The 27504-nt window shown below is 37.3% G+C and overlaps 2 protein-coding genes across 3 annotated transcripts; both read left to right on the top strand.

Annotated features, from left to right (window-relative positions):
- Positions 1–14127: 14127 nt before the first annotated feature.
- LOC133830988 (uncharacterized) lies at positions 14128–19087 on the top strand. Of its 2 annotated transcripts, none has more exons than XM_062261133.1 (5): positions 14128–14720; positions 15452–15540; positions 15693–17702; positions 17974–18160; positions 18291–19087. In XM_062261133.1, exons 1-5 carry the CDS (start codon positions 14618–14620, stop codon positions 18905–18907), a joined length of 3006 nt encoding a protein of 1001 aa, XP_062117117.1. In that variant the 5' UTR covers positions 14128–14617; the 3' UTR covers positions 18908–19087. The 2 variants fall into 2 exon arrangements, with proteins under 2 accessions (XP_062117117.1, XP_062117118.1); XM_062261134.1 differs by lacking the exon at positions 14128–14720 and adding an exon at positions 15114–15263.
- A 3687-nt stretch (positions 19088–22774) lies between these two features.
- LOC133832693 (uncharacterized) lies at positions 22775–23761 on the top strand. Its single transcript, XM_062263004.1, has one exon. The coding sequence runs from the start codon at positions 22775–22777 to the stop codon at positions 23759–23761; it is 987 nt and encodes a 328-aa protein (XP_062118988.1).
- Positions 23762–27504: the final 3743 nt, after the last annotated feature.

Below are 27504 nucleotides of genomic sequence, written 5' to 3'. Positions count from 1 at the left end.
AAAAAAAAAAAAAAACTTACCTAAACTGAGTTAAGGCACGCTGGAGGTGGAGGGAAACTGAGAGCCTATGAAACCTTTAACAAGGAAATGAGAAAGGGGAAGAGAAAGAATTGGGGGTTTTCTGGTATATACACAAAACCTACAGAGACGACATTTCGTTGCTGAGAGTTCCCAAAATTAAAGTTTCAGTGCTAAATTTTTTGGGGGGAAGGTTTTCCACCATTTTTTTCGGACCTCTACAGCGACAACATGTCTTCGCTATAGGTTATTTCCAAAAAAAAAATTAATAATAAATAATAAATAATTTTGGCGTTGTATATTCTTCCCAAAAATTTTAGAGATCTATTGCGATGACATGTCGTCTCTGTAGGTCAAGATATTTTGAACCTACAGTGACGAATTCTATTGCGACGACATGTCTTCCCTGTAGATCTTTAATAAATAATCAAAAAATCAAAATTTTGTGGTTTTATGTGTTATATTACGACGACATCATTGTAGGGTCAATTTCTTGTAGTGCCTTTTTGGTTTTGAAGATCCACTTACAACCTATTGGTTTAAAACCTGCTGGTAATTCGACCAATTCCCATACATCATTATGTTTCATTGACTCAATTTCATCTCTCATGACTTCCATCCATTTAAAAAATTGTGAACTATTAAGAACTTCACTATAAGTCACAAGATCCACAACATGACTATAACACATTGGTTAGCCAAGATCGTTACATTGTGTATTTTAAATAGTGATTAACTCGCTAAACAAGTCATTAGGCCATAAACGTGCCTCTAAGTTTGATTATTGGTCCAGAGTAAAAAAAAAATTGGTTAAAAGGAATGGATGTTTCATTAAAAACATTAAACTATACATGGGATCCCATAGTAATGTTTACAAAGTTGTTTATAGTTCCAAAATGGTTATTACAACTCAAAAGTTACAATCTGCCGACCTAAGCGACAAAAATAGGGTTTAACCCTAGTTCCCCTGAGAAACCTTGGTCGTGGTGGTGAAGAGGCCGCATATGTATATGTTGCCACCTAAGCTCTCCAACTCATGGCTGGGTAAGCTTTTCTTTTCCTTTACCTGCACCACATAACACCTGTGAGCCAAAACCCAGCAAGAAAACTTAATACTACATGCATACAAGTACAAGTAAATGATTATAGAATCATTCTGGGGCCCGCAACCCTAATCAAATGAACATAGATTAACATGGGGCCCATTGCCCCGAATAAATGACCATGGAGTCAATCTGGGGCCGTTTTCCTTGAATAGATGAATATGGAGTCAACATGGGACCTTTTTCCCTAGCTATGTGACCATAAAGTCACCCTTAACCTTTTGCCCTAGCTCTGAGTAAGTAGTCATAGAACTAGTCAAGCACTTTAGTTTTCTACCACCATTGGGTCGGATGAGCGTGTAACACTCTCTTGATTAGATCTAATCATATTGACCAGTGATCGACGCGCTATTTCCGCTCTTGACTCATAAGTCAATGCTTTATGAGCAGTGCTCAATGCTATTGTTGTCCTTGACTGATAAGTCAATGCTTTTCTCAAGTAAGTAATGCAAACAAGCATTCATTATACAACAAATATCCATATATAGAGCACTCAACATGCTTCATCAATAATCATGCGCATTTACAGGGGCCAATGCCCAATCATGTATGTCACATAATGGGTGCAATCTTCTTACCTCAAGTCCAAGCGTAAAATAACTTAAGAACGACTCTTGAGCATGATCCTGATTCTTAGCCCCTAGTGCTAACCTAGTCACAACCAATTATAGAATCCCATCAAAAACGAGTAAATAAAGGCTTTTGGACCAAGTCCTAGCCTTTGGGACATCGAATCTTACTAAACTGGGTAGTAGGATCGATCCCGAGCCTTTAGGTTTGAGTTACCTCTTTCAAAACCTCCCCGAGGCCCAAAATCCCTTAAGCATCACAGCCCCCAACCATTTGAACCACGGCTCCCTCAAGTCAGAGGCCCGAGCCTCTTCTCTGCCTGCCCGAGCCTCTTCTTTGCCTGCCCAAGCGCTGCGACACACACTCACAAGCACTGCAGCTTAAAAGCTTCACAACCACCTACTTCTCCTTCGCCTGATTTAAGTCGCGGTGCCCCAAGAACAAGGCCACGACTCGACCTAAAAAAATCAGTTTTTCTTCGTTTCTCTCATACCAAATCCCTCCATAAACCTATCCAACACATATCTAAATCCCTTAAACAAAGTTCCCAAATAACTCAGCAGCCCAAAACCATCAAAACCCAAGTTACAACCCATTCAAAAACTCATCAAAACTATAAAATCCAATCGAAGCTTAAAAACTCAAAACTTAAAGCTTGGATTACCTCTGATTGAGTCGTTTTTTAGTTAAATCCTCCGGCTATCAAGCTTCTAATCTTTCCTAAAATCGATATGACTCTATCCTTGCTTGAATCCGAGCCCTAAAACTCGAGTTTCCTTCTGATCTCACTAACTCCAAATATATCATCAAATATTCATTCTCATTACCCAATATCCCGGTAATGTACTAAATACCCAAAATACCCATTGACTCACCTTGAGTCAAGTATTAATCTCGTTGTGACTTTCCCACTAGCTTGCTCTCGAAGATCGACTCGTGCCGAGCAACCCAAATATATCCACATAATAATGTGGTCTCACCCATATATCACATACATGTACACAAATATACAAATATGCCCTTAATGGGCCAAAATACAAAAATTTCCCTTCTGATAAGAAACAAGCCCGCATGCATGCAAATATAGCCATATAATAATAAAATGCACATAATCATGCATATAATCACATAATAACACATTAAATTAATTATTGCCCTCCTGGCCCCTAATCTAGGCACTAAGCCATATTAGGGAATTTGGGACATTACAATGACTAAAATCATATTCTCCTTCTCCAAGATAAACCAAATAATCATTAGATATTGCTGACCTCTTTTCCCTATGAGATCTTGGAGGAAGTATTTTAGGAACAAATTATATTTGTTGATTGTTGTTGTGAATGACATCTTCCGCAGTTGGAATTTCTTCAATGACAAGAACCTCATCCATAATGGGAGGAATATGAGCATCATCAAGAAGAGTAGCGATAGGACCAAAATGAGTATCACATGTCTGCATAATATCATCTCTTGAAAGAGACATGGGAATAAAAACACTATCAGATGACTCCCCTGTTTCAAGGGATGGAGAAGAAATCTTTTCAGCAATGTCAAATTCCAAAATTTAGCAGTTTGAGGTTCAACAATTCTTGTGCCACGAGTAGAACAGTAAAATCTATAGCCTTTTGAGTGACTTGGATAACCAATGAAAAAACAACGAACAGTTCTGGGATCTAACTTTTTCATATTAGGATCATAAATCTTCACTTCATCTAGACAACCCCATACACGAAGATGATTCAAACTAGGCTTGCGACCAGTCCATAACTCAAAAGGAGCTTTTGGTACAGATTTACTGGGAACACGATTCAAGATATAAGTAGCGATCAAGAGAGCTTCACCCCATAAGAACTCTGGCATATTAGATCTACTCATCATGCTTTTGGTCATATCCATAAGAGTGCAATTTTGTCTTTTGGCAATGCCATTTTGTTAAGGGGTACCAGATGTAGTGTATTGGGAAACTACACCACAATCATGTAGGTATTTAGCAAAAGGCCTCATATGTTGTCCAGATTTGGTATACTTGCCATAATATTCACCTCCACGATCTGGCCACACAATCTTGATGACTTTCTCTAATTATTTCTCAACCTTAGTCTGAAATACTTTGAATTTATCAAGAGCATCAGATTTTCGTTAACCAAATAAGTAAATCCATATCGAGAAAAATCATCAATGAAAGTGAAAAAATACTTATTTCGACACAACGTAGTAGAGTAAGGCCCACTAATATCGGTGTGAATAATATCTAATATATGTTGGCTTCGATTTGTAGACTTTTTTCGAGTTTTAGTTAATTTTCCTCAAGCACAATCAACACATTCATCAAAATTAGAAGCATTGAGAGGAGGAAGAATATCATCCTTAATCAATCGATCAACTATTTCTTTCAAAATATGACCTAACCGTTTGTGCCATAGGAGTAAAGAATTTTCCTTAATATGAAATCTCTAAGCCACGGTATTTGCTACATAAAAAGAGGAAACTGGAGGAGTTAATGATAATTTGTAAAGACCATCAGAGTAAAAGTAGTTTCCAATAACTTTGGAGTCAAACATAATGTCAACTTTATAATTTGCAAAAAGAAAAGTATATCCTTGTTTATCAAAAAGCAGAAGCGAAACTAAATTTCTCTTAAAAGTAGGAACATAAAAAATATTGTTCAAGACAAGCTTAAAGGTAGATTGTAATTCAAGAATAAAAGTGCCAACATAGCAAACATCAACTCCAGCATCAACTCCTACTTTAAGTTTTGACTCCCTCTAATTTGGCCACTTGAGATCCCTTAGCCCCTGCAAATTAGTAGTTACATGAATTTTGGAACCACTATCTAACCACCAACAATCAATAGGAAATCTACTAGATTAGATTCAAAACAAACACAAGCTAAAAGCTCACCTTGTGCTTTATTCTTCTTGCTAGCCAGCTCTTAAACTTCCGGCAATCAAATCGCCTATGGTCTTGTTTGTTACAATATAAACATTTCACATTAGTATATTTTGGTTTGACATCCTTCTTTTGCTGACCATTTCCTTGCTCCTGTCCATTATCAGCCTTTTTGGAAGCATTATTCTTAGAATTTTTTAACTTTCCTTTTCCTTTGTTGGGCTTGAGTTGAGAAACATAATGAACAAATTCATTATTTTCCTTTTTGAGCTTTTTTTCCTAAGCAACACATTTGGAAATTAAATCATTACGCTCTAGGTTTGATTATAAGTGTTGTAGGTTGTCTTAATGTGACTAAAAGATGCAAGAAGAGAATTAAGAGCACGATGAATGATGTAATCATTAAGTAGATCAATTTTGCGATCTTTCAACTTGCATTGAACATGCACAAATTTCATAATGAAATCTCTCACTCCTTTAGATTCATCATACTTTATGCTGACTATTTCATCAATAAGAGATCCAGTTTCAGCATTCACACTAGTGTCATACATTTTCCCCACAACAGTGAAAAATTCCTTGGCATTTTTAGTGTTGGGCATGCCACTCACTAGATGCTCAAGAATAGTTATTTTCATGGCAATGAGACTAAGACGATTCGACTTTTCCCATTGGGCTTGGAGACTACGTTGGGCAGCAGTGCTTGAATCAGTAAGAGCAATAGGTTCATCTTCTTGCAAGCATAGGTCTAAGTCCATTATTCCCAAACTAAATTATACATCTTGTTTCCATTTCTTGTAGTTGGACCCAATTAGAAGTTGAATGGAGGCATTATTGTTGTTCACAAAGAAGAATACTATAAATACAAAAACGAACAACTTAATTAAATCATGAGCAATTCAATAAGAAAATATATAAATAGAACCAAGATGGTCATCATAAACTCTCATTTGGGGTGCGAATACAATACACATATGATCTCCCTTCATGAAGTGTAAAAAAAGAAAATAAAAAACATATATAAATTAAAATTTGATTACCTTTCGGCAAATAAATTCTTAATAAATATATATTGATTCAAACCAAAAACGACAACAAAGATACACATCAAAATTATTATCTTTGGGCAAAATAATTTTAAATATGCATATATTTAATTAACACACTTCATGGACATTCGTCTAATATATATAACTACTTCCTTTGGGCAAATAATTATGCATATTAATTATTCGAAGGAATATTTTCTTTAAACAAAAATTTTGGTGATAAACAATCATTGAAATTTAATATATTAAATCACTTTGGTGAAAAATATTAATAATTTCATCCAAATTTATAAATATTTGCTCATAATATGTAGATAACATAAAATAAAGTGTCCTCCATAACACTCTATAAGAACAAATCAAGTTGTGACTTTTAACAATAACAAAAAAATAGTTTAATTGAAGAAAATCAAAGCCCAATGTTGGGGTAGAGAGTACATTATGAATTTGAGGGTAACCAAGAGAGTGAGTATGTCAAAAGAATGAGAAAAATACTCAAATAATTTAATGTGATTTAAAGTTTTTTTTTTTTAAATATTTATTATTATTTTATAATTGTTGAAACAATATTAATTTAATAATAATTATTTAGTGACTTCAAAAAATTAATAAAAAATCACTGAAAAAACAAAATGAAATTCTAATAAAATTAAAAAAAGAACAGCGAAAAACTTGCCCTGGAGACTTCGCGCGCGCCCCCACGTGCTGAAGGCCGAGAGTGGGCATCAATTAGGAAGTGTGTCTTCTACCTTTAGCAGGAACTAAAAGCAAGTTGCCCAACCTGGTTTCTCCAACCGACATGCCTGATTAATCCATTGAGATAATATAAATTGATAGTACAATACTATCTCCTAAGTATTCCTCCTTAAATCTCTATTTCTGAAGCAAATTATCATATCATACAATTGTGATGAGACAATTTATAGAATAAAGGAGGGGACCTAGCTACAAAATCCTAGTTAGACTGAGTCTCCTCATCAAAGGATTTGGTTAACTAGAAAGCCAACACTTTTGCTTCAACTAGACTACTATTGATGCTAAGCCCATTAATCAAAGATCATTTAAAATTACATGGGCTAAATTGGCAAAGAAATATTCATTAACCCATATTTTAATAAAATAATTTAAAACATTAATGTAAGCCCATAAATATTTAATAGGGAAAACAATATTCATGATGGATTTCTTTTTTAAATGTTCTATTAAGCACTTAATGATTTTGGTGTAAGAATGGAAGAAAATAATCCTAAATGAAGAGAGCATTTCTAAAATTGGCATTTTCCTAGTCCCTTTAACAAAACTAGTGTTTTGAAATGATCATTGCTATAAGGCACCTTAAGGTGCCTAACACTCTAAGCCGTAGCACATCGCTATTGGTGCAATTTAGCATCGGGTCTTACATATTTTAATTTAGATTTAATTAAAATATATGGATCCGACATTGACTTGCACTAGTAACGATATATGATGTTGGACATTCTAAGTATCTTTAGCATTTCTCTATTGAAATAGGCAAAAAGTTTGACAATACTAATGAAATAAAATCTATTTAGACTATCTCCAATGGGAGACGTAAATAGATTTATCAGTCATAAATTGCATATTAAAATAATTGAGAAGTATTTATCAGTCATAAATTGCATATCATGTGTTTTAGCATTATGCTTCAATGCACAATTATAAAAACTGTTGTAAAATTTAATATTTCATTAATGTTGATTTGATATTTATTAAAAATATACAAAAACTAATTTTTTTTTATATTTTATTGTTGATAATATAAGATAATAATAAAATAATAAGGTAAAAAGTATAACATTTAATGTAAATAGATAAAAAATAATATAAATAGTGTAAAAATAAATTAAAAAGTGTAGTATTTATGGTAATGTAAAATATGCATCATGCTATATTGTGTGCCAAATTTGGCCCAATTTTTAGCATGTGCCAAATTTGTACAACTTTTGGCACACCATTAGAGCAAGTTTTTTTTGTAAAGTGAGTTATATTCTAGCAATACATCACTAATTTAACACTCCACTGAAAATGTTGCTAGGGTTTTATTTGTTTGAAGTCCATGCTCCTTAAATGATGAGATGAGATTAGTATTTCCGACTACATGTATTGAGAATTATTTATCAGTTATAAATTGCATATTAAAGAACATATGATATGTTGATTTATGAATAATAATATTGCTTTTGGTGGGGCCATAAAGTAGCTCTTACTTTCACATGCTTCTATGAGAGAAAGAACCATTAGACACGATGAGAAGAAATAAAAAAAAAAACACAATTTTAAACATGGAGAAATTTTATAGATATTTATATATATTCCATGGTTATAATGGATGCAAGTAATTTAATTAAGAAGCTTTTATGGTAGTGGTCGGGTACATCATTGAGTTCCATATTTAGTTCACTTTATTATGGGTAGAAGAGCATCTGTACACTGAAATAAAGGTATTCCTAAACCAAAAATCATCATTTTTTTTTATCATAATATTATACTCATATATATATATATATATATAAGGTATTACTCATGTGTAGCCTCTTAAACGTCTCCACCCGTGCATACATTTTTCTTTGCTTTAATTGGTCCAGTTGGATGCACCCCAATGAGTTAATGTAGGCTGTTGTGTAGGATATAATTCTTCCCTAGACTTGAGGCCCATTAGATCGAATAAGCGGACTTGATGACTATTTTTTGGGATTGAGGGCTCTCCCCTGTCCATTGGTGAAGACGGCAACTTCCATTGCAATGGTAGTTTTGGATCGGCAGTGTCCATTCTAGCGACAGTGAATGAGAGCACAACGACGCAATCTCCATCGTCGTAGGTGTGTGAATGGCGGTGAGGCCAACCATTGATGGTCATGAAAGATAGATCAAGCAAGAAATGACATCAGGTTTGTAAACTGTAGAGAGAGTGGTTGTTTCCTGAGATTTACTTTCATGTTACCCAAAAGAATACCATTCCTTGTCTCTCTTTTTCTGTTTTGGGACTATGGTTTAAAAAAAAAATCAATTCTTGAAGATGAACCCAATCAAAGAACTGCCAACATTGTTATTAAATCATATATATATATATAAATAAATAATAGGTGACTCTTGGTACAAGATTGCCAACGACCACCAAGTCTTCTCCACCACGACACAACGATTTTTTTTATTGTTGTCGGGGGCTAAAAATGAATGCCACTGTAACGTCTTGGATAACCAAGACCGTTACACTGTGTGTTTATAAAGGTCCAAGACTTGCTAATCAAGTCATTTAATTCAAACGTGTTACTGAAACTATAGTTGAACTAGGGTTAAAAGATTTTGGTCTCAAAAGCTTCATTTCTTATAAATAAATATTTTCTTTTTACATGGGATCCCAAAAGTAATAAGTTAGAGACTGTTTACAAAAGATTCAAGATTTAAATACAGTGATTAGCCACTCTAAGGCAAAACAGACAGTTAAGCATTTCTCGTCCTGTTCCACTCCTCAGCCGTGGCGGCCGAATAGCTGACTGTGTACATTCAGCCCCACAGCTCTCCATCTCAGGGTGGGTCCAACTTGCCTTTGCCTTTACCTGCACCACGAAGCACCCGTGAGCCAAGGCCCAGCAAGAAAACACAATAACAGAGCATAATCATTCAACAGACAATCAGATAACTCATACCGCATAAGCATGCACTCAACAGTCTAAGCTTTCATGTTAATCAAGTATTCAACGTACCAAGTATATCATTTCATATCAATAATCAATCCACATATGATAACTAGGGTTAATGCCCTTACGCCGCACTCTCTATTTATCCCACTGACTCCGGCCCGCTTAAACCGAGCTCAATGAATATTAAGCTGTCCTCAGCTACTAGTGGCTGAGCCGCGCCCTATGCGCAAGTATAATTTACGGCACCCTTAGGCCGTTTATCACATGTCCCATGACATAATACCATCTATGACATCATACAGATGTAGGGAGCTCTTAGTCCCATCACAAACACATAACCGGGTGCAGTTTTCTTACCTTTAGGTTCACTAGCTTTGTTCAATTTGATCCTCAAGCACGATCCCTCTTGAGCCCTAGCGCACACCTAGTCACAGCCATAGATCAGAATCATCACCAAACCTCAAGTCCAAAACCTAGCCTCGGGACCAATCCCGAGCCCTCGGATGCCCCAATTCCACCAATCTGGGTGGTGGAATCAAACCCCAAACCCCTGGGCAAAAACCCTTGAAAAAAACCAAAAAATCCCTTTCTGGAAACAGGGTAGCGCTACAATGCTCTAAGGAGGGCGCTACAACGCTAAAAATAGAGCCTAAAATGCCCCAGAACACATGGCCTAGTGCTACAACGCCCAGTGACTAGCGTTGTAGCGCTAGTCACAGCACAACCCTGCACAACATTTTCTCCTTTGAAATTTCCCGAGCCAAACCAACTCAAAACCCAACCAAACCTCAATCAAACTTCAAAGAAAGCCTCTCAACATCCTCCATTCATCCCAAACATCCCAACCACACATAACTCAATCACATGCACCCCAAATCAAAGGAATCACCATGGCTGGACCGAAAGCTCAGAAACTCAATAAAAACAACAACTGAAACCATAGAACTTGAACTAGAATTCCTTACCTTTGCTGGATGAGCTTAGCCTAGGTTGTCTCCCACTCTTGCTTAGCCTTCTCCTCCTCAAATTCTCAGCCTCAACTCCCTAGAATTCCCACAGAATTTTGCTTAGAAAACCAACTCAACACCAACACCAGGAATTGAATATTAACCTCAAAATCTTACCTAAATGGATGGTTTGCTCTTGCTAAATCCTTGATAATTCTTCAAGCCAGACCAAGGACCCTAGCCTCAAGCTTTTACTCTGACTTCTCCTTGAGTTTCTGCCCCAAAAGACCTCAAGAATTGATGAAGAAAAGCTTAAACCGAGAAAGAGAGAGTTAGACTTCCAATTTCCCTTTTCCTTCAGACTTCTAAGACCTTCTACATATTCCACTAAAGCATAAAGCCTGATAACACTTATCCTTTATAAGCCAAATGACCACAATACCCTCCCATTATCTCTAAGCCTTTAAATCAACCTAGGGCATTTTGGTCATTACACCCAATTCCCGCTAATTCCTCGAGTGTCTCTAATATTTTTCGCTTACTTCCCAACACATAGCTAATAACCAATTATATTCCTCAATGTCAAAATTGACCCTAATATATTCTCTAAATTCCCATAAATACTCCCAAGCTCGACCCGAGCCGGGTATAAATCTCCGTCGTGACTTTTTCGCTAAATTGCTCACTAGGATCGTCTCGAGTCACAAATTAAAAATATATCCACATAATAATGTGGTCTCGACAATTTATCACATATATACAGTTATGCCCTCAACGAGCCAAAATTACGATTATGCCTTTCTAACCTAATTAGGGCCTACATGCATACTACTACACATAGTCATGTATCTCAAATATTCAAATAATCATATAACATGCTTTAATCATTAAATCACATATAATCCAATTATGTCCTCCCGGCACATTAATCAAGACCCTTAAGCCTTATTAGTAAATTCGGATCGTTACAGCCACTTTGGTCAAGGCTACTATGTGTATGAAAAATAATATATATTTTTATATGTATATATCAATTTATATGGCCATACATGTGTATAAAACTATTTACATATACATAGTCCTTTACAACTTAGGTGGTCCGAAAAGACGCCGGCGAAGGGAAACTTTGACAGCGCCATGCGAAGCCAAAATGCTAAGAGGAATTGCATACCTCATGGCCAGGCTTAGTGAGAGGAGCACAATGGCACTGTCCGTGTCATTGATGAAAGCTTTGTGATAAAGTAGTCATGGTTGACTATATAGAGAAAATGAGGGAGGATAGACCACTGTTCCTCAAATGAAAAAAAAAAAGAACTCACATGTATCTAAGTTAGATGTGTCCTGCACATCTCAGTCATTTAATAAAATCCAACGGTCTAAAGAAATGACTGCACTGGTGCAGCTGTTTCTAACGACTGCACGTGAGAAATACCCTATATATATATATATGTATATATTAAGACAAAGCTCATCTCTCTTGTCTACATGGGATTCTTTTAATTTTTTTTTATTATATATAAGTCCAACTAGAGAAGCTGACAACTACTTTTATGCATGCAACTTGATGTTAATTATGATGATTATAATATATCACCGCTTATCAAAACAACTAATAATCAACTATTACTACCCACTCATATTTATATATAGCTTGCTTCACTTACACTCTTATTATTTTTTTCTTTTTTAAATACTAACAGCAGCTGCGACGTAAAACCACCTTTTTATTTAAAAACAAAGAAGCAAAAACCGGCCACCCTAATTTTAGTAGTAAAATCAAACTATTTTATTCTTTCAAATCAATCACGGACTAGAGTCATATGTGTTGTTAAAACAGGCATTGAAAGGCAGGAGCGTGGTGTATGCATGTATGAGTATGAGCCATATTTATTCCAATTCCAAATCAAAATCTACAGTGAACTTTTAAACTTTTAAGACTACATGTTTATAAGGTACATGAGAGCAATTTCTTTGTAGTTTCTTGCTCCAAAAGGGTATAATAATAATAATAATTCCCCAACAAAAAAAAAAAAATCCAATAGAACAAAACAAGAATCATCTCACAAGATATTTGGCTAGTTACACCCCTGCCCAATAATTAGAGAACTAGATTAGCCCCTTATTCAATGCTACATAACATATATATACAAAATGAGATTCTTCACTTTGTTTGGTGTTTGTCATTGTCTACGAAAATTTTGGCAATTGAGCTCACTATATTTATGATTCCCAATCATCCACTGCCAAGACAAAAAAACACACCCAACCAACCCAATTGACACATACAATATTTATTTACTTACACGTATAACAAGTGTTCCAGTTATTAACGCAATGTAAAACATTTTTTAATCTTCGTGGAGAGTCTTCATAGACACATGTGTATTATAATAAACAATGTAGATTCAACACCTAGATAAGTAGATACATAGGCCATAATTTGTGTTGGATTATCTGAACCTAGCAAAACAATAGATTCAAAACTCTAACTACAAGCAACAACATTAATCAACAACAATTCTTTTAATTGGTCGACAGCCTACAAAATTACGAAATAGTCAAATTTTATAAAATATCCACTAATTAAAAAGTATAACTAGATTCGAAAAATTACGTATCCATGTAATCGAAAAATGTAAAATGTCTTATATACCTAGTGTTACCACTCATGTTGGTGATAGGGGTTTCGGTCAGTTTTTACTATCTCTAAAGTTTGCAATTCAAAGATGGAATTTCACTAGTTTTTATGAGATTGACTTAACACTCACAATTAATGCCTTTCTCTATTATTTTAAATACATAATAAAAATTTTATTATTTTTATTTTACATTAAATATTTACTGTTGACCTAAGATTTGACCAACTGACACGGAGTCAGAATATGCTTGATATAAATGAAAGAGATGAGAAGAGCGTAATGACAAAAGTAAATAAGACACTGTATTTTATAGTGGTTTGGCCCCAGGATCTGGTAATGACCTACGTCTACTTAGAATGATATTGATATAAAAACCAGAAGAGTGATAAAAGAACTAGGGTTCAATGAGTTTCACCACTTTCTGAAAAACAGTACAGTATTCCTAAGATAATTACTATAATCTCTTACGATTCCCAAAACCCCAAAAGGTCCCCTTCCTTGAGCTACCTCTTGCTATTTATAGGCTCAAGAGGGATTACAAAAGATTGTTACAGATATTCTTTCCTGAATAATCGGATACTCAGGAGATTGTGTGAGATAAATTCAGGATTCATAAAGATCTTTCCATTAATGTCGCCTTGTACGCGGGACTATCGACCAGACTGGTCGCAGGTAAGACAGGCTTGCACTGCTTCTAATGTGTCCTCTAGTCGATACTCTAGCAGAACGTTTTCAGGTGTCAGCCACGTGTCCAGGAATCACTTGCCACGTCACCAATGCTAATTTTATGGATAACATTTACATTTACATCAAATATTAAGTGCTCCAAGTATACTCTTTTGAGCGAGTCTAATCATATTAGTAGACCCTATAAATATCTGTACAAAAAGTATATGAGATTTCTTTCTCGTATTTTTTAAACAGTACTAATTTGAAGTGGTAACGACACCACCAAATTTTTTTATTATTTATTTATATAAAAGGGTTGGTGTCTGATTCAAATTTTGAAAATGAATAGTAAAATAGTAAAAGTGGTGGGGAAGGGAACACTAAAAAACATGAGAAGACTATAATGAGCGCCGTCATACTCTACTTTATTATACTATCACACTTAGACACACTACCATATAGTGCAATGCAATTCAATTTCTACACACAGCACAAGGTCATCTTTCTAACTATATAGTCAAAAAAGAAAGAAAGAAAGAAGGCAAGTGAGGTGGAAGTGACACGTGGAGAGAAGGACAGGTCAGATCCAAATATGGTTGTAGCAATGGTATGACCTCTTGCCCGCCTTGTGTCTCAGAGTGGTAAGAGTTTTTTTGTTATATTTGAATGTTCAAAACTCTCCAAAACCCAAAAACCAGACGAAGAAGAAGAAAGGACCGAACCAAACCAAACCAAAGAGATCAACCCGACTCAACTCAACTCAACTCAACTCGCCCTCTTCACTACGTCTCCTGTAATTTCATCTTTAATGCTGTTACTCCCTCTCTCTCTCTCTCTCATATCCATTTGGACCCACTCTCTCACTCACTCTCTCTCTCTCTCTCTCTCTCTCTCTATAGTTTTCAAGATCTGGTTTGGAAGATTCTTCTCTCCCAAACATCAAACCTTTTGCCCTCCTAATAGTAGTTAGGGTTTTTGATTTGTTGTCTTCTCTTGTCTACTACCACCTTCTCACTCCCTTCCTCTTCCTGTCTATCTACATTTTCCATCTTTGAACTTGGATGAGCTCAAATGGAAAGAACTCGACCCGAGAGGTCCTCCAACATTTCAACCGCCACCTCCTCCCGAAGATTCATCACCGGAGAACGACAACGAGAACCACCTTTCTCTCAAGGTTGCTTTCGATTTCAATTCAAATTATATTATTTGCTTGTTTCATGAGGAAATGCATTACTGCACTTTCCTCATTTGAGCTGAGAAAGAAAGAAAAACTTACGGTTTCACTTTTATCTAGAAAAGAAAATTTCTCTCTTTTGGTATTTTTTGGATGCAATGTAGAGAATTGTTTGTTTGTTAGGTTCATTTTTGCTTTTTTGGGTAAAGTAAAGGGTTGGAATTGCTTTGTGACTTTTCTCCCGTGGTCATGTTGGCATGATTTCTTCTGTTTTCCATTATAAATTTTTTCATAGTGGAGCATAATTGCACTCTCTCTCTCTCTCTCTCTCTCTCTCTCTCTCTCTATATATATATATATATATATATCTCTTTTCTTTTAGTTGAATATTGAAAGCTTTTTTCCTTTCATGCATTTGAAACGTAAATTCTATTACCCTCTTTACTTCTTTCTTTTTCCAGCTTCACTTTTTCATCTGAAATTTTTAGCGTATGCCTCACCAAAAATTCTGTTTTTGATCGCCAATACATGATATGCCTCCAGGTTCCAACGCCAATCTATGTTTAACTTTCTTTCATTGAGGGATTTCATTGTTGAGAATGTTGATCTTTTCATGGGATTGACTCTAGTTAATTTCTATCTACATCACATTCTCTATTCTTTCCTTTCTTCTTTCCTAATCTTGAATTGACTGTTTGACTATACTAACTTTGTGTGTTTTTTGTGTTCAGGTAACAGGCTGGTCCAAAACCCAAGAAATTTTCCAAAGTTGGCCTCTGATTCTAGTTCTTGCAGTAGTGGCATCGCAGATGATGACTCGGTACGCTTGTTTTCTTCATTTTGCTTATTCTACTATGTGACATGATGGATTTGTGCTATATTTGAACTATAGCTCTAGCTCTTTAAGTTCTTCTGTTTTGATGCATGAATGTTATGAGACAATTATAACCAGAATGTGTTCCTCTAATGCAGTTCACGTTTGAATTGGGGCTGAGGTCTTCAAAACAAGCTGCTGGAACTCCAATCAAGAACTTATTAGCTAAGGAGATGTCGAAAGAAACTGAATCAAGAAGGAGACCACCTAATGTTGTTGCCAGACTGATGGGGCTCGATGGTTTACCTCCTCAGAAACCAGCTTACAGAGAAGAAAATGTCATTTCAGATGGCTTTCTTCGGACAGTAAGAACTGTGGAGAAAAGTCAAAGAAGTAGCCGTCGATATGACACTAGATCTTCTAGGAAAAGCTCAAAGGATGAGCAAGAATTTAAGGATGTCTTTGAAGTTCTGGAAACATCAAAGGTAGGGAGTTGCAGTTACCCATCACAGCAGGGTATGGCAAACTCGAATCTGACTGATGCTGAGATGGCATTTATTCGGCAAAAATTCATGGATGCGAAACGACTTTCGACCGATGAGAAGCTACAGGGTTCGAAGGAGTTCCATGAAGCACTTGAGGTCCTTGACTCCAACAAGGATCTCCTGCTGAAATTTCTTCAGCAACCAGACTCGTTGTTTACAAAGCATCTGCAGGATCTGCAAGGTGCTACTCCCCAACCTCTTTGTGGTCGCATAGCAGCTACCAAGTCATCAAATGCTCAGTTGTATGAGAAGATACACCTTGACAGTAAATCAGCTAGAGAACCTTTTCACAAGAATCGCAGTGCACTTCCTCAAAGGCATCGTGATAGGCTCACTAAGCACTCTGACTTCCATGTTGCTCAAAATTCTCTCAACTCATCAAAGAATCAATTAAAGGGAAAGGAAGAGCCTGCCATTCTCCCTACTAGAATTGTGGTTCTCAAACCAAATCTCGGGAAGGTGCTAAATGCTGATAACACTGTTTCGTCTCCTTGTTCGTCACATGCTTCATTACCAGAGTGTCGGAATGACGCTGAAATCCAAATTATTAAAAGCAGGGAGGTTGAATTATTAGGAGGGAGAAACTTCAGACATGATGTGGGGATTTCTGGTCACAAGTCTAGGGAATCAAGAGAACTTGCGAAGCAAATTACTAGGCAAATAAAAAATAATTGTAGCAACAGTTCTGTGAAGTTATCATCTTCTACATTGAAGGGATATGCTGGGGACGAGAGTTCATGTAGCATGTCTGGTAATGAATCTGCAAATGAATCAGAAACAATGTCAACGAGTTCCAAATATTCTTTTGACCTGAGTAAGCGATCCAGGTCCTTGTCATCACGTTCTACAGAATCATCTGTGAGCAGAGAAGCCAAGAAAAGACTCTCAGAAAGGTGGAAACTCACCCACAAGTCTCTGGATATGGCAGTGGTTAGTAGAGGCAGCACACTCGCTGACATGCTTGCTATCCCTGATAAAGAAACTAGACCAGTATATTTGGATAGCATAACTGATGAGGAAGGATCCAGGAACAAAATTGTTTGTGATGATGAACCTGCTCGGTGGGTTGAACCTTTGGGTATTAGCAGTAGGGATGGCTGGAAAGATGGATGTATCAGCAATTTAACAAGATCAAGGTCTCTTCCCTCATCATCTACTGTCTTTGGGAGTCCTAGAGCAATCACAGGCCGTGAACCAGTATGCGATGACAGGTATGTAATACCCAAAGAGGCCTTGAAGAGAGAAAGGGTTAAGGCACAAAAGATTAAAACGGATAAGAAAAGTATCAACAGAAACTCAGGATCAAGTGGCAAGAGATCACATCTTTCTCACTCAATCAGGGAAAGTAAGGATTCTTCAATCAAAACTCTTGCCAGCCAAAATCATGTAAATAATAAACTTGATGTGAATGGCCGTCAGCCCCAGCAGAAAATCGAGGACATTGAATCGTTAACTGATAATCTCATAGATGATAGGAATCCAGTTTCTATTCTTCCCTTGGATGGTGAACATAAGACAACAATGTCTTCTGAGCTTCTTAATAATTCACTCCAAGAATCATCAGCACAATCAATGTTAGCTGATATTTGCCATGCTGGTGATCGAAATGATATAAATCTTCAGGTTTGTCTTAAATTTTACATTGTCTTAAATTCTTATTCCTTAGACCCATGAACCCAGTACCATAAAGTTATATACTAACATAATAATTTCGTATCATGTTAAAACCAAAACCTTGGTTGTTAACTTATTTGCATTTAGCTCTGTGTCATTAACCACTTCTCTGAAGATTCTTAGTTTTAACCAAAAATTTTGCACTGTCAGTTGCAATTTTATGCCAAGCTTCTATTTTCCATCAACAATTTTTGTTTCTTAGCCTTTCATAATATTCTAGGAACCAATGATGGAGCCTCATGAACAAAGTCCAATACCGTCGAAACATTCTGTACCCGGACTAGAATCACCTGCTAATTCAAAGGACGCTGAACAACCGAGTCCAGTTTCAATTCTTGAGGTTCCTTTCACTGATGATGTATCTTCTTGTTCTGAATGCTTTGAGAGTCTCAGTGCTGATTTGCAAGGTAGTTATATAAGCACAAAGTGATGATATTTTTGTGGTAGTTGGATACATGTTTGGTTAAAATTTCCTTGATTTAGAATTTATAGATGCTATATTTTGACTTCACACTTTCTTCTGGTTTTCGCTATTAGGGCTTCGTATGCAACTTCAGCTACTCAAGTTGGAATCGGAATCCTATGAAGAAGGACCTATGCTTGTCTCAAGCGACGATGAAGATGGGGAAGGAGCTGAGGTTTTAGATGCATTTGGATTGTCTGGATCTCAACAGAGTTGGGAGTCTTGCTATGTGGCGGATGTTTTAATCCATTCTGGTTTAAAAGAAGCTGATGCAGATACATTCTTGGCAGCATGGCACACTCGAGATTGTCCTCTTAGTCCTTTCTTGCTTGAAGAACTAGAGAAGAAGTACAATAACGAGACTTCCCCGCCCAAGTCCGAGAGGAAGCTGCTTTTCGACCGAATAAGTTGTGGGATTTTGGAGATGTATAAGCCGATCGCTGATCCTCATCCATGGATAAGGTCTTCTACTACAAGGTTGGGTTCAAGGTGGTCTAAGAATGAGCTAGAGAATGGTGTTTGTCTGTGGCTCCCGAAGCAAGCAAAGAATGTGAAGAAAGAGATAGCAGAGAAAGTGATGGGAAGGGAATCAGAGTGGCTGGACATGGGCGATGACATTGATATAATAGGTAGAGAAATGGAAACATTGTTGTTAGAAGAGCTAGTAGAAGAGTTATTAGTGGCCATGTAGAGAGATTTTCTTTTAACCAAAGCTATTTTTGGTCATAGGAGACCTTAATAGTTGATAGTACTCTCGTCTTATGTAAGTGAAGAGTTTGTTCACCATGAAATGATTATTTCATGAGAACATGAATAAACAAATGTGAAATGGTTACACCAAATTGACATAGGTAAATGTTTTGGGGTAATATATTGAAATTGTATATATATATATATATATATATGAATGAGAATTTTCTGGCTTCACTTTAACCCATACAGGTGGGGCTCTCAGTGTTTTCGATTTTTGAACAGTTTTTGGCGCGATTTTTTTTTATGATCGTGTATATTGTAGCTATTTAGAGTATCTTACAAATTTTTAGAAAATTCCGAATAGTTTACAGTACCGAAAACTAAGTTCAAATAAGTTGTTGCATGCATGACTAATTTTTTTTATGCGCGTGGAAAACATGTTTAAACTTAGTTTTCGGTACTGTAAACTATTTAGAATTTTCTGAAAATTTGCAGGATGTTTTAAATAGCTACAATATACACGGTCATTAAAAAAAATCGCGTCGAAAATTGTGTACGGGTCGAGAAACACTGAGAGCTCCATCGGTAAGGGTTAAAGTGAAGCCGCTATAGAAGAATTATCCTATATATATATATATTGTAAAGTTAGATGCAAAGCTTAGTTAAAAATAAAATAAGAGAGATGCGAAATGAATGGTGAGAGAAGGGTGGATTGGTGCATTAATTTGGAATATGATGTGATGTTGGGTGGTATAGATTCTATGGACTGGTAAGTGGTAACACTATCATTTTGATCAATGCTAAGAAGAAGAGCTAAATTTTTTTTGGGAAACTTCATGAATTGACCCTATTTTATAGGGTAATACTAACCTTAACCCCCTTTAATGTTTCTCATATTTTTAACCTTATACTCATGTGAAAGGACTAATTTACCCTTATTAACATTAGGCTTCTTCCTCCCTTTTTTTCCCTTCCCATTTCGTCTTCAGCCCCTTCTCTTTCTTCCTTCTCTCGCACAAAGAGAACAAACACTCTTCCTTCTCCCTCTCTCTCAAATCATCATCAAAGAGAGATCATCACCATTTTTCTTCTAACGAAGCTTTGGAAAGTGATGTAATCTATCATAATTTTTTTTTCTTCTCACCCAAGTTGAAGAATATTGAAGATGAAAGAAAAATCATCTCCCAAACTTGAAGAAGTTTGAACATTTGATTTGATAATGAGTAAGTTTTTTTTATTTTTTTTTATTTATAGGTTATGGGTGTCTTGTGTAATAGTTTAAATAGAATTTTGGAACTACTCTACACTAAAAATTTGTGAAAAGAAATAATTTTATGTTGAGATGACGAATTTTCGATTGATTTTCGCGATTTAGGTCACTACGTTCACACTTTGTTCACACATTATTCACACTTGGTTCACACATGATTCATACTTGGTTCACACTTGGTTCACGCGTACTTCACACATGATTCACACTTGGTTCACACATAATTCACATATGGTTTACACATTGTTCACATATGGTTCACACACGATTCACACTTGGTTCACACATAGTTCAATGATTTCCACGATTTAGGTCACTGTGTTCACACATTGTTCAAACGAGTTCACACATTATTCACACTTGGTTCGCACATACTTCACACATGATTCACACTTGGTTCACACATGATTCACATATGGTTTACACATTGTTCACACATGCATGCTTCACACTTGGTTCACACACAGTTCACACACGTTTCACACTTGGTTCACACATGCTTCACACATGCTTGCTTCACACATTTATTTCTTATTTCTTTTGGCTAGTTTTACCTAATAACCTTTGGGTTCCGAACCTTTTGTCATATGTTATACATGTCAGACACATATAAATATTGTGGTGTTATATAATGGATCGTGGGAACAAGTTTTGAACGAAGGTTGGTCATTTAGTGCGAAACAAAGCAAGGGTATGAAGGTGCCAAAGACTATCACTGTGACAGTCAGAATCCCGTGATCCGTAAGGGGAAACACCGAGTAAGCTGTGCAATCCCACACCGCCTGGGGAAGGTCAAGTGTAATGATTCTAAGACTGTGTAGGTATGGGACTACACAGTTGAAGAGGGCTTAAATGGATTGATGGGTACTACCTATATCAGGAAGGTGCATCTTCTTTTCGGTAGCCCATCACTTGAGAACTCCATGGTTAAGCGTGCTTGGCCTGGAGTAATCTAGGGATGGGTGACCCCCTGGGAAGTTTTCCCAGGAAGTGTGCGAGTGAGGACAAAGCACGCTGGAAAGACTTGTCTTGGTTTGTAGGGCCAGTCGTCATTCCAGAAAGCAGCCATAGTGATGTTGGGCGTCACATAATGGTATCAGAGCCTTGACCCAGCCGGAAGTGTGGCCGACGGGGACGTCGGGCCCGTAAGAGGGGATGATTGTGACAGTCAGAATCCCGTGATCCGTAAGGGGAAACACCGAGTAAGCTGTGCAATCCCACACCGCCTGGGGAAGGGCAAGTGTAATGATTCTAAGACTGTGTAGGTATGGGACTACACAGTTGAAGAGGGCTTAAATGGATTGATGGGTACTACCTATATCAGGAAGGTGCATCTTCTTTTCGGTAGCCCATCACTTGAGAACTCCATGGTTAAGCGTGCTTGGCCTGGAGTAATCTAGGGATGGGTGACCCCCTGGGAAGTTTTCCCAGGAAGTGTGCGAGTGAGGACAAAGCACGCTGGAAAGACTTGTCTTGGTTTGTAGGGCCAGTCGTCATTCCAGAAAGCAGCCATAGTGATGTTGGGCGTCACAATCACTTACAATAGTCTTGTTGATCAATTGTATACTTTAATCGGACCTGACAAGTCTCGTATTGATCTTGGCTTAAATGTAATCTATCATTTTGGAAGTAAAGGTATCCCTCCATCTTTGATTAGTAATGATGATGATGTTGCTTTTTTTCTTGATGAGATAGGAACATCTATCAATCATCAGACACCCCTATGTGTGTCTACTATAGAGAAGAGAAGTAATGATCCTTTGGTTACTAAAACGCGTGAGTTGTATACTATTCCTCCAGTTGAAACCAAAGTGAATGATGATTTTTGCATTGATGGCAATGAAGACAGTTGTGATGATGATAACAGTGATGCATTAAGCTCAGATGATAATGAAAATATTGATAGGCCTACCTGCAATGATGTACTTGTGAAGCATAATTTACAACAGTCAACCTCCAATAAAGTATTGAAGAGCCATGATTCCTCAAATAATAGAGGTCGTAAAGTAAGACCGGTTGGTGAAGATAATCTATGGAGTACTCCACTTTTGTTGAATCAAGGGGAAAAAGGCTCTACTTCAGCCTCAACAGCTCAATTACTGACATCTTCTTCGAGTATCAATTCGTGGGAAATAAAATAGGGTCAAATATTTGAGAACAAACAAGAGTTGAAGATGAAACTCCATCTTTATGCATTAAAGAAAAACTGAGTTTAAAGTAAAGAAGTCTGCAAAAAATATATGGTGTACAATATGTGTTGATGATAAATGCAAATGGAGGTTGAGGGCTACAAAATTGGTTAATTCCAATATGTTCGAGGTTTGTAAATTTTTCGGTGAATACACATGCTTATTGGATGTTCGACATAAAGATCACTGTCAGGCATCCCCATGGCTTATTGGACATGTCATAAGGAGAAAATTTGAGGGTGATGATGTTAATTACAAGACAAGTTCAATTGTAAAAGATATGAGTTTATCATATAGAGTTCATATGAGCTATGCTAAAGCTTGGAGATGTTGAGAACATGCATTGGCTTACATAAGAGGTACACCAGAATCATCATTTCAGAAACTTCCCTCATTTCCATACATGATGGAGCAAAAAAATCCTGGAACTGTTACTCATTTGCAGATGGACAATGAAGGTAGGTTCAAATATTGCTTCATGGCCTTAGGTATTTCTATAATGGGGTTTAAAACATATATTCGCCCAGTTATATGTGTAGATGGAACCTTCTTGACTACTCGGTGTGGAGGTACTTTGTTATGTGCCATGGGACAAGATGCTAACAAGCAAATATATCCAATTGCATTTTCAGTAGTTGACTCAGAGAATAATGACTCATGGTTGTATTTTCTACTGAGGTTGAAGGAAGCGATTGGTGAAGTAGAGAATCTAGTATTCGTGTCTGATAGACATACTAGTATAGCAAGTACCTTGACTAAAAATTTTCCTGAGGCACACCACGGTGCTTGTATACATCATGTTAGCATGAATATCCGTGCGAAGTTCAAAACTGACCATTGCCATGAAGAATTCTTCCTTGCAGCGAAAGCTTATAGAAAGCGAGAGCTTTTACGCCATTTTGAGAAGATTAAATTCAAAGATCTTGCAATTGCTCAATACTTAGAGAATCAAGTGGGTTTTGAAAAGTGGGCTCGTTCTTTCTTTCCTAGTCATCGATATAATTTAATGACTGCAGGTATTGCCGAAAGCTGGAACAATGTCATTGCTGAGGCACGTGGGTGGCCAATTACTTGTCTCATGGAATTTATGCGGCACACTTTACAAAAATGGTTTTTCGAGCGTCGAACTGCAGCATCAGCGACTACAAGTCCTCTTGCCATAGAAGTGGAAGATGATTTGCGAAAGTTAGCAGACAAGTCCACTACCTTGTTCCCTTTTTCATCTAGTCAGTATGAAATAACAGTATTGGACGGTGATCTTGATGGAGATGTCGACTTGAGGAGGAAAAAATGTAGTTGTAGAAGATTTGGTTTGACAGGTCTTCCTTGTGAACACGCTCTAACTGGTGCTCTAGATCGTGGCATTAGTCCATATACTTTATGTAAATGTTGAGTAATATCCTAAGAAATATTTGAAATAGTGTTCATTCTTGAAGGCTTTGTATAGCAAGGTCCGATGTGCCTACGCTAGGGTGATAAGCTCAAGTGTCGAGATGCATAGACACATGCATCCAATTATAAGTCTTCAAGGGCTGTCATGTGAGGACCTCGCCATGTAAGGCTACCCTATGTCTCACTATGCGAGGCTGCCTTGTGCCGTGCCGTGCGAGGCTCCCACGCGCACCCTAGTACCTGAACACGGGTACCCCGAGGCACCACCCTCACTATGCGAGGTTCAAGGCTAGCCTCCCGCGTGTCGCGTCTACGCGAAGCATCCCACCTAGCCTCTGTGTGATCACCCTAGGCTAGCTTCGCTATGTGAGGCACCCTCGCTATGCGAGGGTGCAGCCTCGCTACTTCTCACGGGTCCCGCGCCCATAGGCGCACGCGTCCGCACCTTAGGCCAGCCTTGCTATGCGAGGCACCCTCGCTACATCTCACGTGTACACCTTGTCCCGCCACAAACACCCCCGCGCCTTGGTTTCTCATGACACGTAAAGTTTGGAGCCTCCTCGATATATGTACGAGGAACACTTCGAAACACCAAACGGGTATGTCAAATAATCATTAGGCGCCAAACATGAATTGATGAGGACAACTGGGTACAAGGTATGTACACTGATATAGGATGTACGATCATGAAGAGGTCAGAGGCATGGTCCTGTCATCCGCGTCTGACGAGTAGTGGCGGTACGAACTTGTACGGAGAGTGGAGGCACTACCTGAGCACCCATGACAATGTTCCAGAGTCCATAGTACGATGTCCTGCACCACTACTTTGGCATTGTCAGGGTAGACACCATTATGTCTTGAGCCATTACCCTGACCCTATACCTGCATACGTCCATGTCCCCTTGGACCTACTTGTATCAGGGGCCAATAGAGCCCACCTATAAATAGATTTCGACCCCTTAGGTTAGGGGGTTGGGAAACTGATTGTATGGGGAGACGTTTAAGAAATATATGATCTTTGTTCCATTGTAGTTCTGTATTTTCTGCTGATTCAAGTTCTTTCCATCTTATTCTTAGCTATCTTTAATAGAATGATTTGAGTTTTCTAACCTCAAATCGTTGACGAGTTCTTACCGCCAATAGTTTGGCGCCGTCTGTGGGAAGGATAAGTGTCAAGCCACTGTTCTTCCATTAGTTCTGGCAGGAAGAAATGCCAAGACGTTCTAAACGACTGAGAGAGCCACGAGAGGTGGAGGTCCACCTTGATGGAGATCAGCTGAAGGCCTCCATGAAGAACCTGTTGGATTAGCTTATACAGGATCTTTATTTATTTTCATGTATATGTAATATTAAACAAATTAATACGAGATAGCCTAAAACATGTTTCTAAAATTGAATTAAAAGAGAAACAAAGAATAGAATACTTACAGTATACGCAGCGGAATTAAAGAGTCATTCCTTCAGTTTCTCTAACTCTTGTATCCTCTCTGTCGCAGAGTATTATCAAGAAACTGAACCGATCTTCTATTTTCTTCACAATCTTCCAATGTATCCTTAGAACCAACTAGACTAGTGTGGGCAATTCTCAACACATGAGATAGATATAAAGAGAAGAAGAGAAAATAACAAAGTGGCTTAGAAAATGACTTGTGTTTAGAGAGAATCTAAAACTATCAAAAAATCTGACTTGTGACTTATCAAACTTCTTGTTTTGACTTCTCTATAAGCACTCCTTTTATAGACTCAATTAGGCCATTTAATTTAATTAAAAAATCAATAAAATAATAGCTATTTTGAAGCCCTAGGTCGAAATTATCATGGGCTATAGGCCCGTGAAATTTCTCATTCGATTTTAAGCCCATTGGACTTAAAATGAAGGACTGTAATATTTTCTATTGATTTAATTAATTAAATAATTATTTAAATCCTTTATCAAATTAATTATTTATAATTTGAACCTTGATTTAAACTTATTTATTAATTTAGATACCAATTTATCTTAATTAATAAATCTGCCATTATTTCTCTTTTCTTCTCAAAATTACACAACTCTGTGAAACTATCCAAAATTGACCTGGTCAACTTTGATAATTCTAATTGATGATTAAATCAATTAATTGAGACTATCTAGATGATTTTATCCAAGGTACAATGGGGACCATGGGCCTATGAAATCAAACTCCAATAAGTTATCATAAATCTAACAAATAAATTTACTAACTTATTAATTCCTCGTGACTCCACTATAGACTTGGAATTGCACTCTTGAATTCACAGAACGCTCTATAACAAATATAGATACGCTATTAATTATCCATTGTTACAACCATAATTGTCACTCAATCCTCTATAGACGGTCTACAATGAGATAGGACTAAAATACCGTTTTACCCCTCATTGTATTTTATCCTTAAAACACTTAGTTCCTTGTAAATGATATTTCAGTAAACTAATTTAATTACTGAAATGAGATCTCTATCATTTATCACCTTGAATCAAACTAAAAGGAAACCATCGTTTCACTTCTTCATCATAAGCTATAGATGTTCATATCTATGATTAACACTTCCACTCAATTATACTACCGAGTTCCCAAGATGTAAGTATGGGCTAGTTCGTAGGGTAAGCTGGTAACGAACAAGTCAAAGAACTCAAATAATACAATCAGTTAGAATACTAACCACTCAGAATTAAGATTGAATTGACCTATGGTCAACTATATGATATGACTAGAATAGATAATAACGGTATGTTTACTTATCTTATCAACTGTCAATATCGGCCCTGTCTGATGTAACAAATACATCCGATCTTATCTACTTTGCTAATGTTCTGGAAAGAACATAACACTGTAATGTGTAAGTAGATCATATCGTAGATTGGCAAGTCAGTGTAAATCCAGTGCACTGACTAATCTTAGTACTAACTTATTTTGAACATATAATCATATTTATATTCCACTGTGATTACGTCACTATAAATAAGATTAGCTATATGCTCGGGATTTAATAGAAGTTTATATTAAACAAATAATCATGAAAATAAAAAATGTGAGCAAAGTGATTGACCAAGTCAAAAAAATGATTTCTATTCTTTTATTGATAAAAATTGAGATTACAAAGAATTTGAGTTTTAATTAGGGCATAAAACCCTAACAGAACCCTCCTTTGCCCAGAGATACGAAGGCCCCAAAGGAACCCAAGGTTCACGAAGTTGAGAGGGAGGCCTCATCCCCGGTCGTCCCTCCCGATGAGAATCATCCGAGGTCAACAGTTGCCCCTGCAAAAGATGCCGACGAGTTCCCGCCCCCAAGGCTGCCACAGGTGCCAAACTTCGGCCGGCAAGATCCGGGCCCATCGATGCGCAGACCTGACAAGCATCCCCGGGTCCATTCCGTGAGCTCGAGTTCTAGGTCTCGATTCTATGAAGATGAGATACGTGAACTGCACTGCAAGAACCAAAGGCTTGAAACCACCTTAGAGAACATGCAAGAGGTGTTAAATGGCCTGTTGCAAGGGAAGTCAAACATATCTCTCCCTAAGCGAAAAGAGAGAGGTCAAGAGGGGGCAGAGACCACCGAAGCAGCCACCGAGGCCAGAGCAGAAGAACAACGCTGACCCTCATAACGACGTCGAAGTCACCTCAAGGAGAACACCCTCAGATCTACGAGAGGAACTCAACAAGAAAAGGGCGGATAAAAGGACTACACCTCCTGTAGCGCCCCGGGAAGGCAAAGGAAAGGGA

Source organism: Humulus lupulus, chromosome 4 (assembly GCF_963169125.1).
Source record: "Humulus lupulus chromosome 4, drHumLupu1.1, whole genome shotgun sequence".
Taxonomy (NCBI): domain Eukaryota; kingdom Viridiplantae; phylum Streptophyta; class Magnoliopsida; order Rosales; family Cannabaceae; genus Humulus; species Humulus lupulus.
The sequence above is the reverse complement of the archived record's forward strand: the minus strand, read 5'-3'. Positions and strand labels throughout refer to the sequence as shown.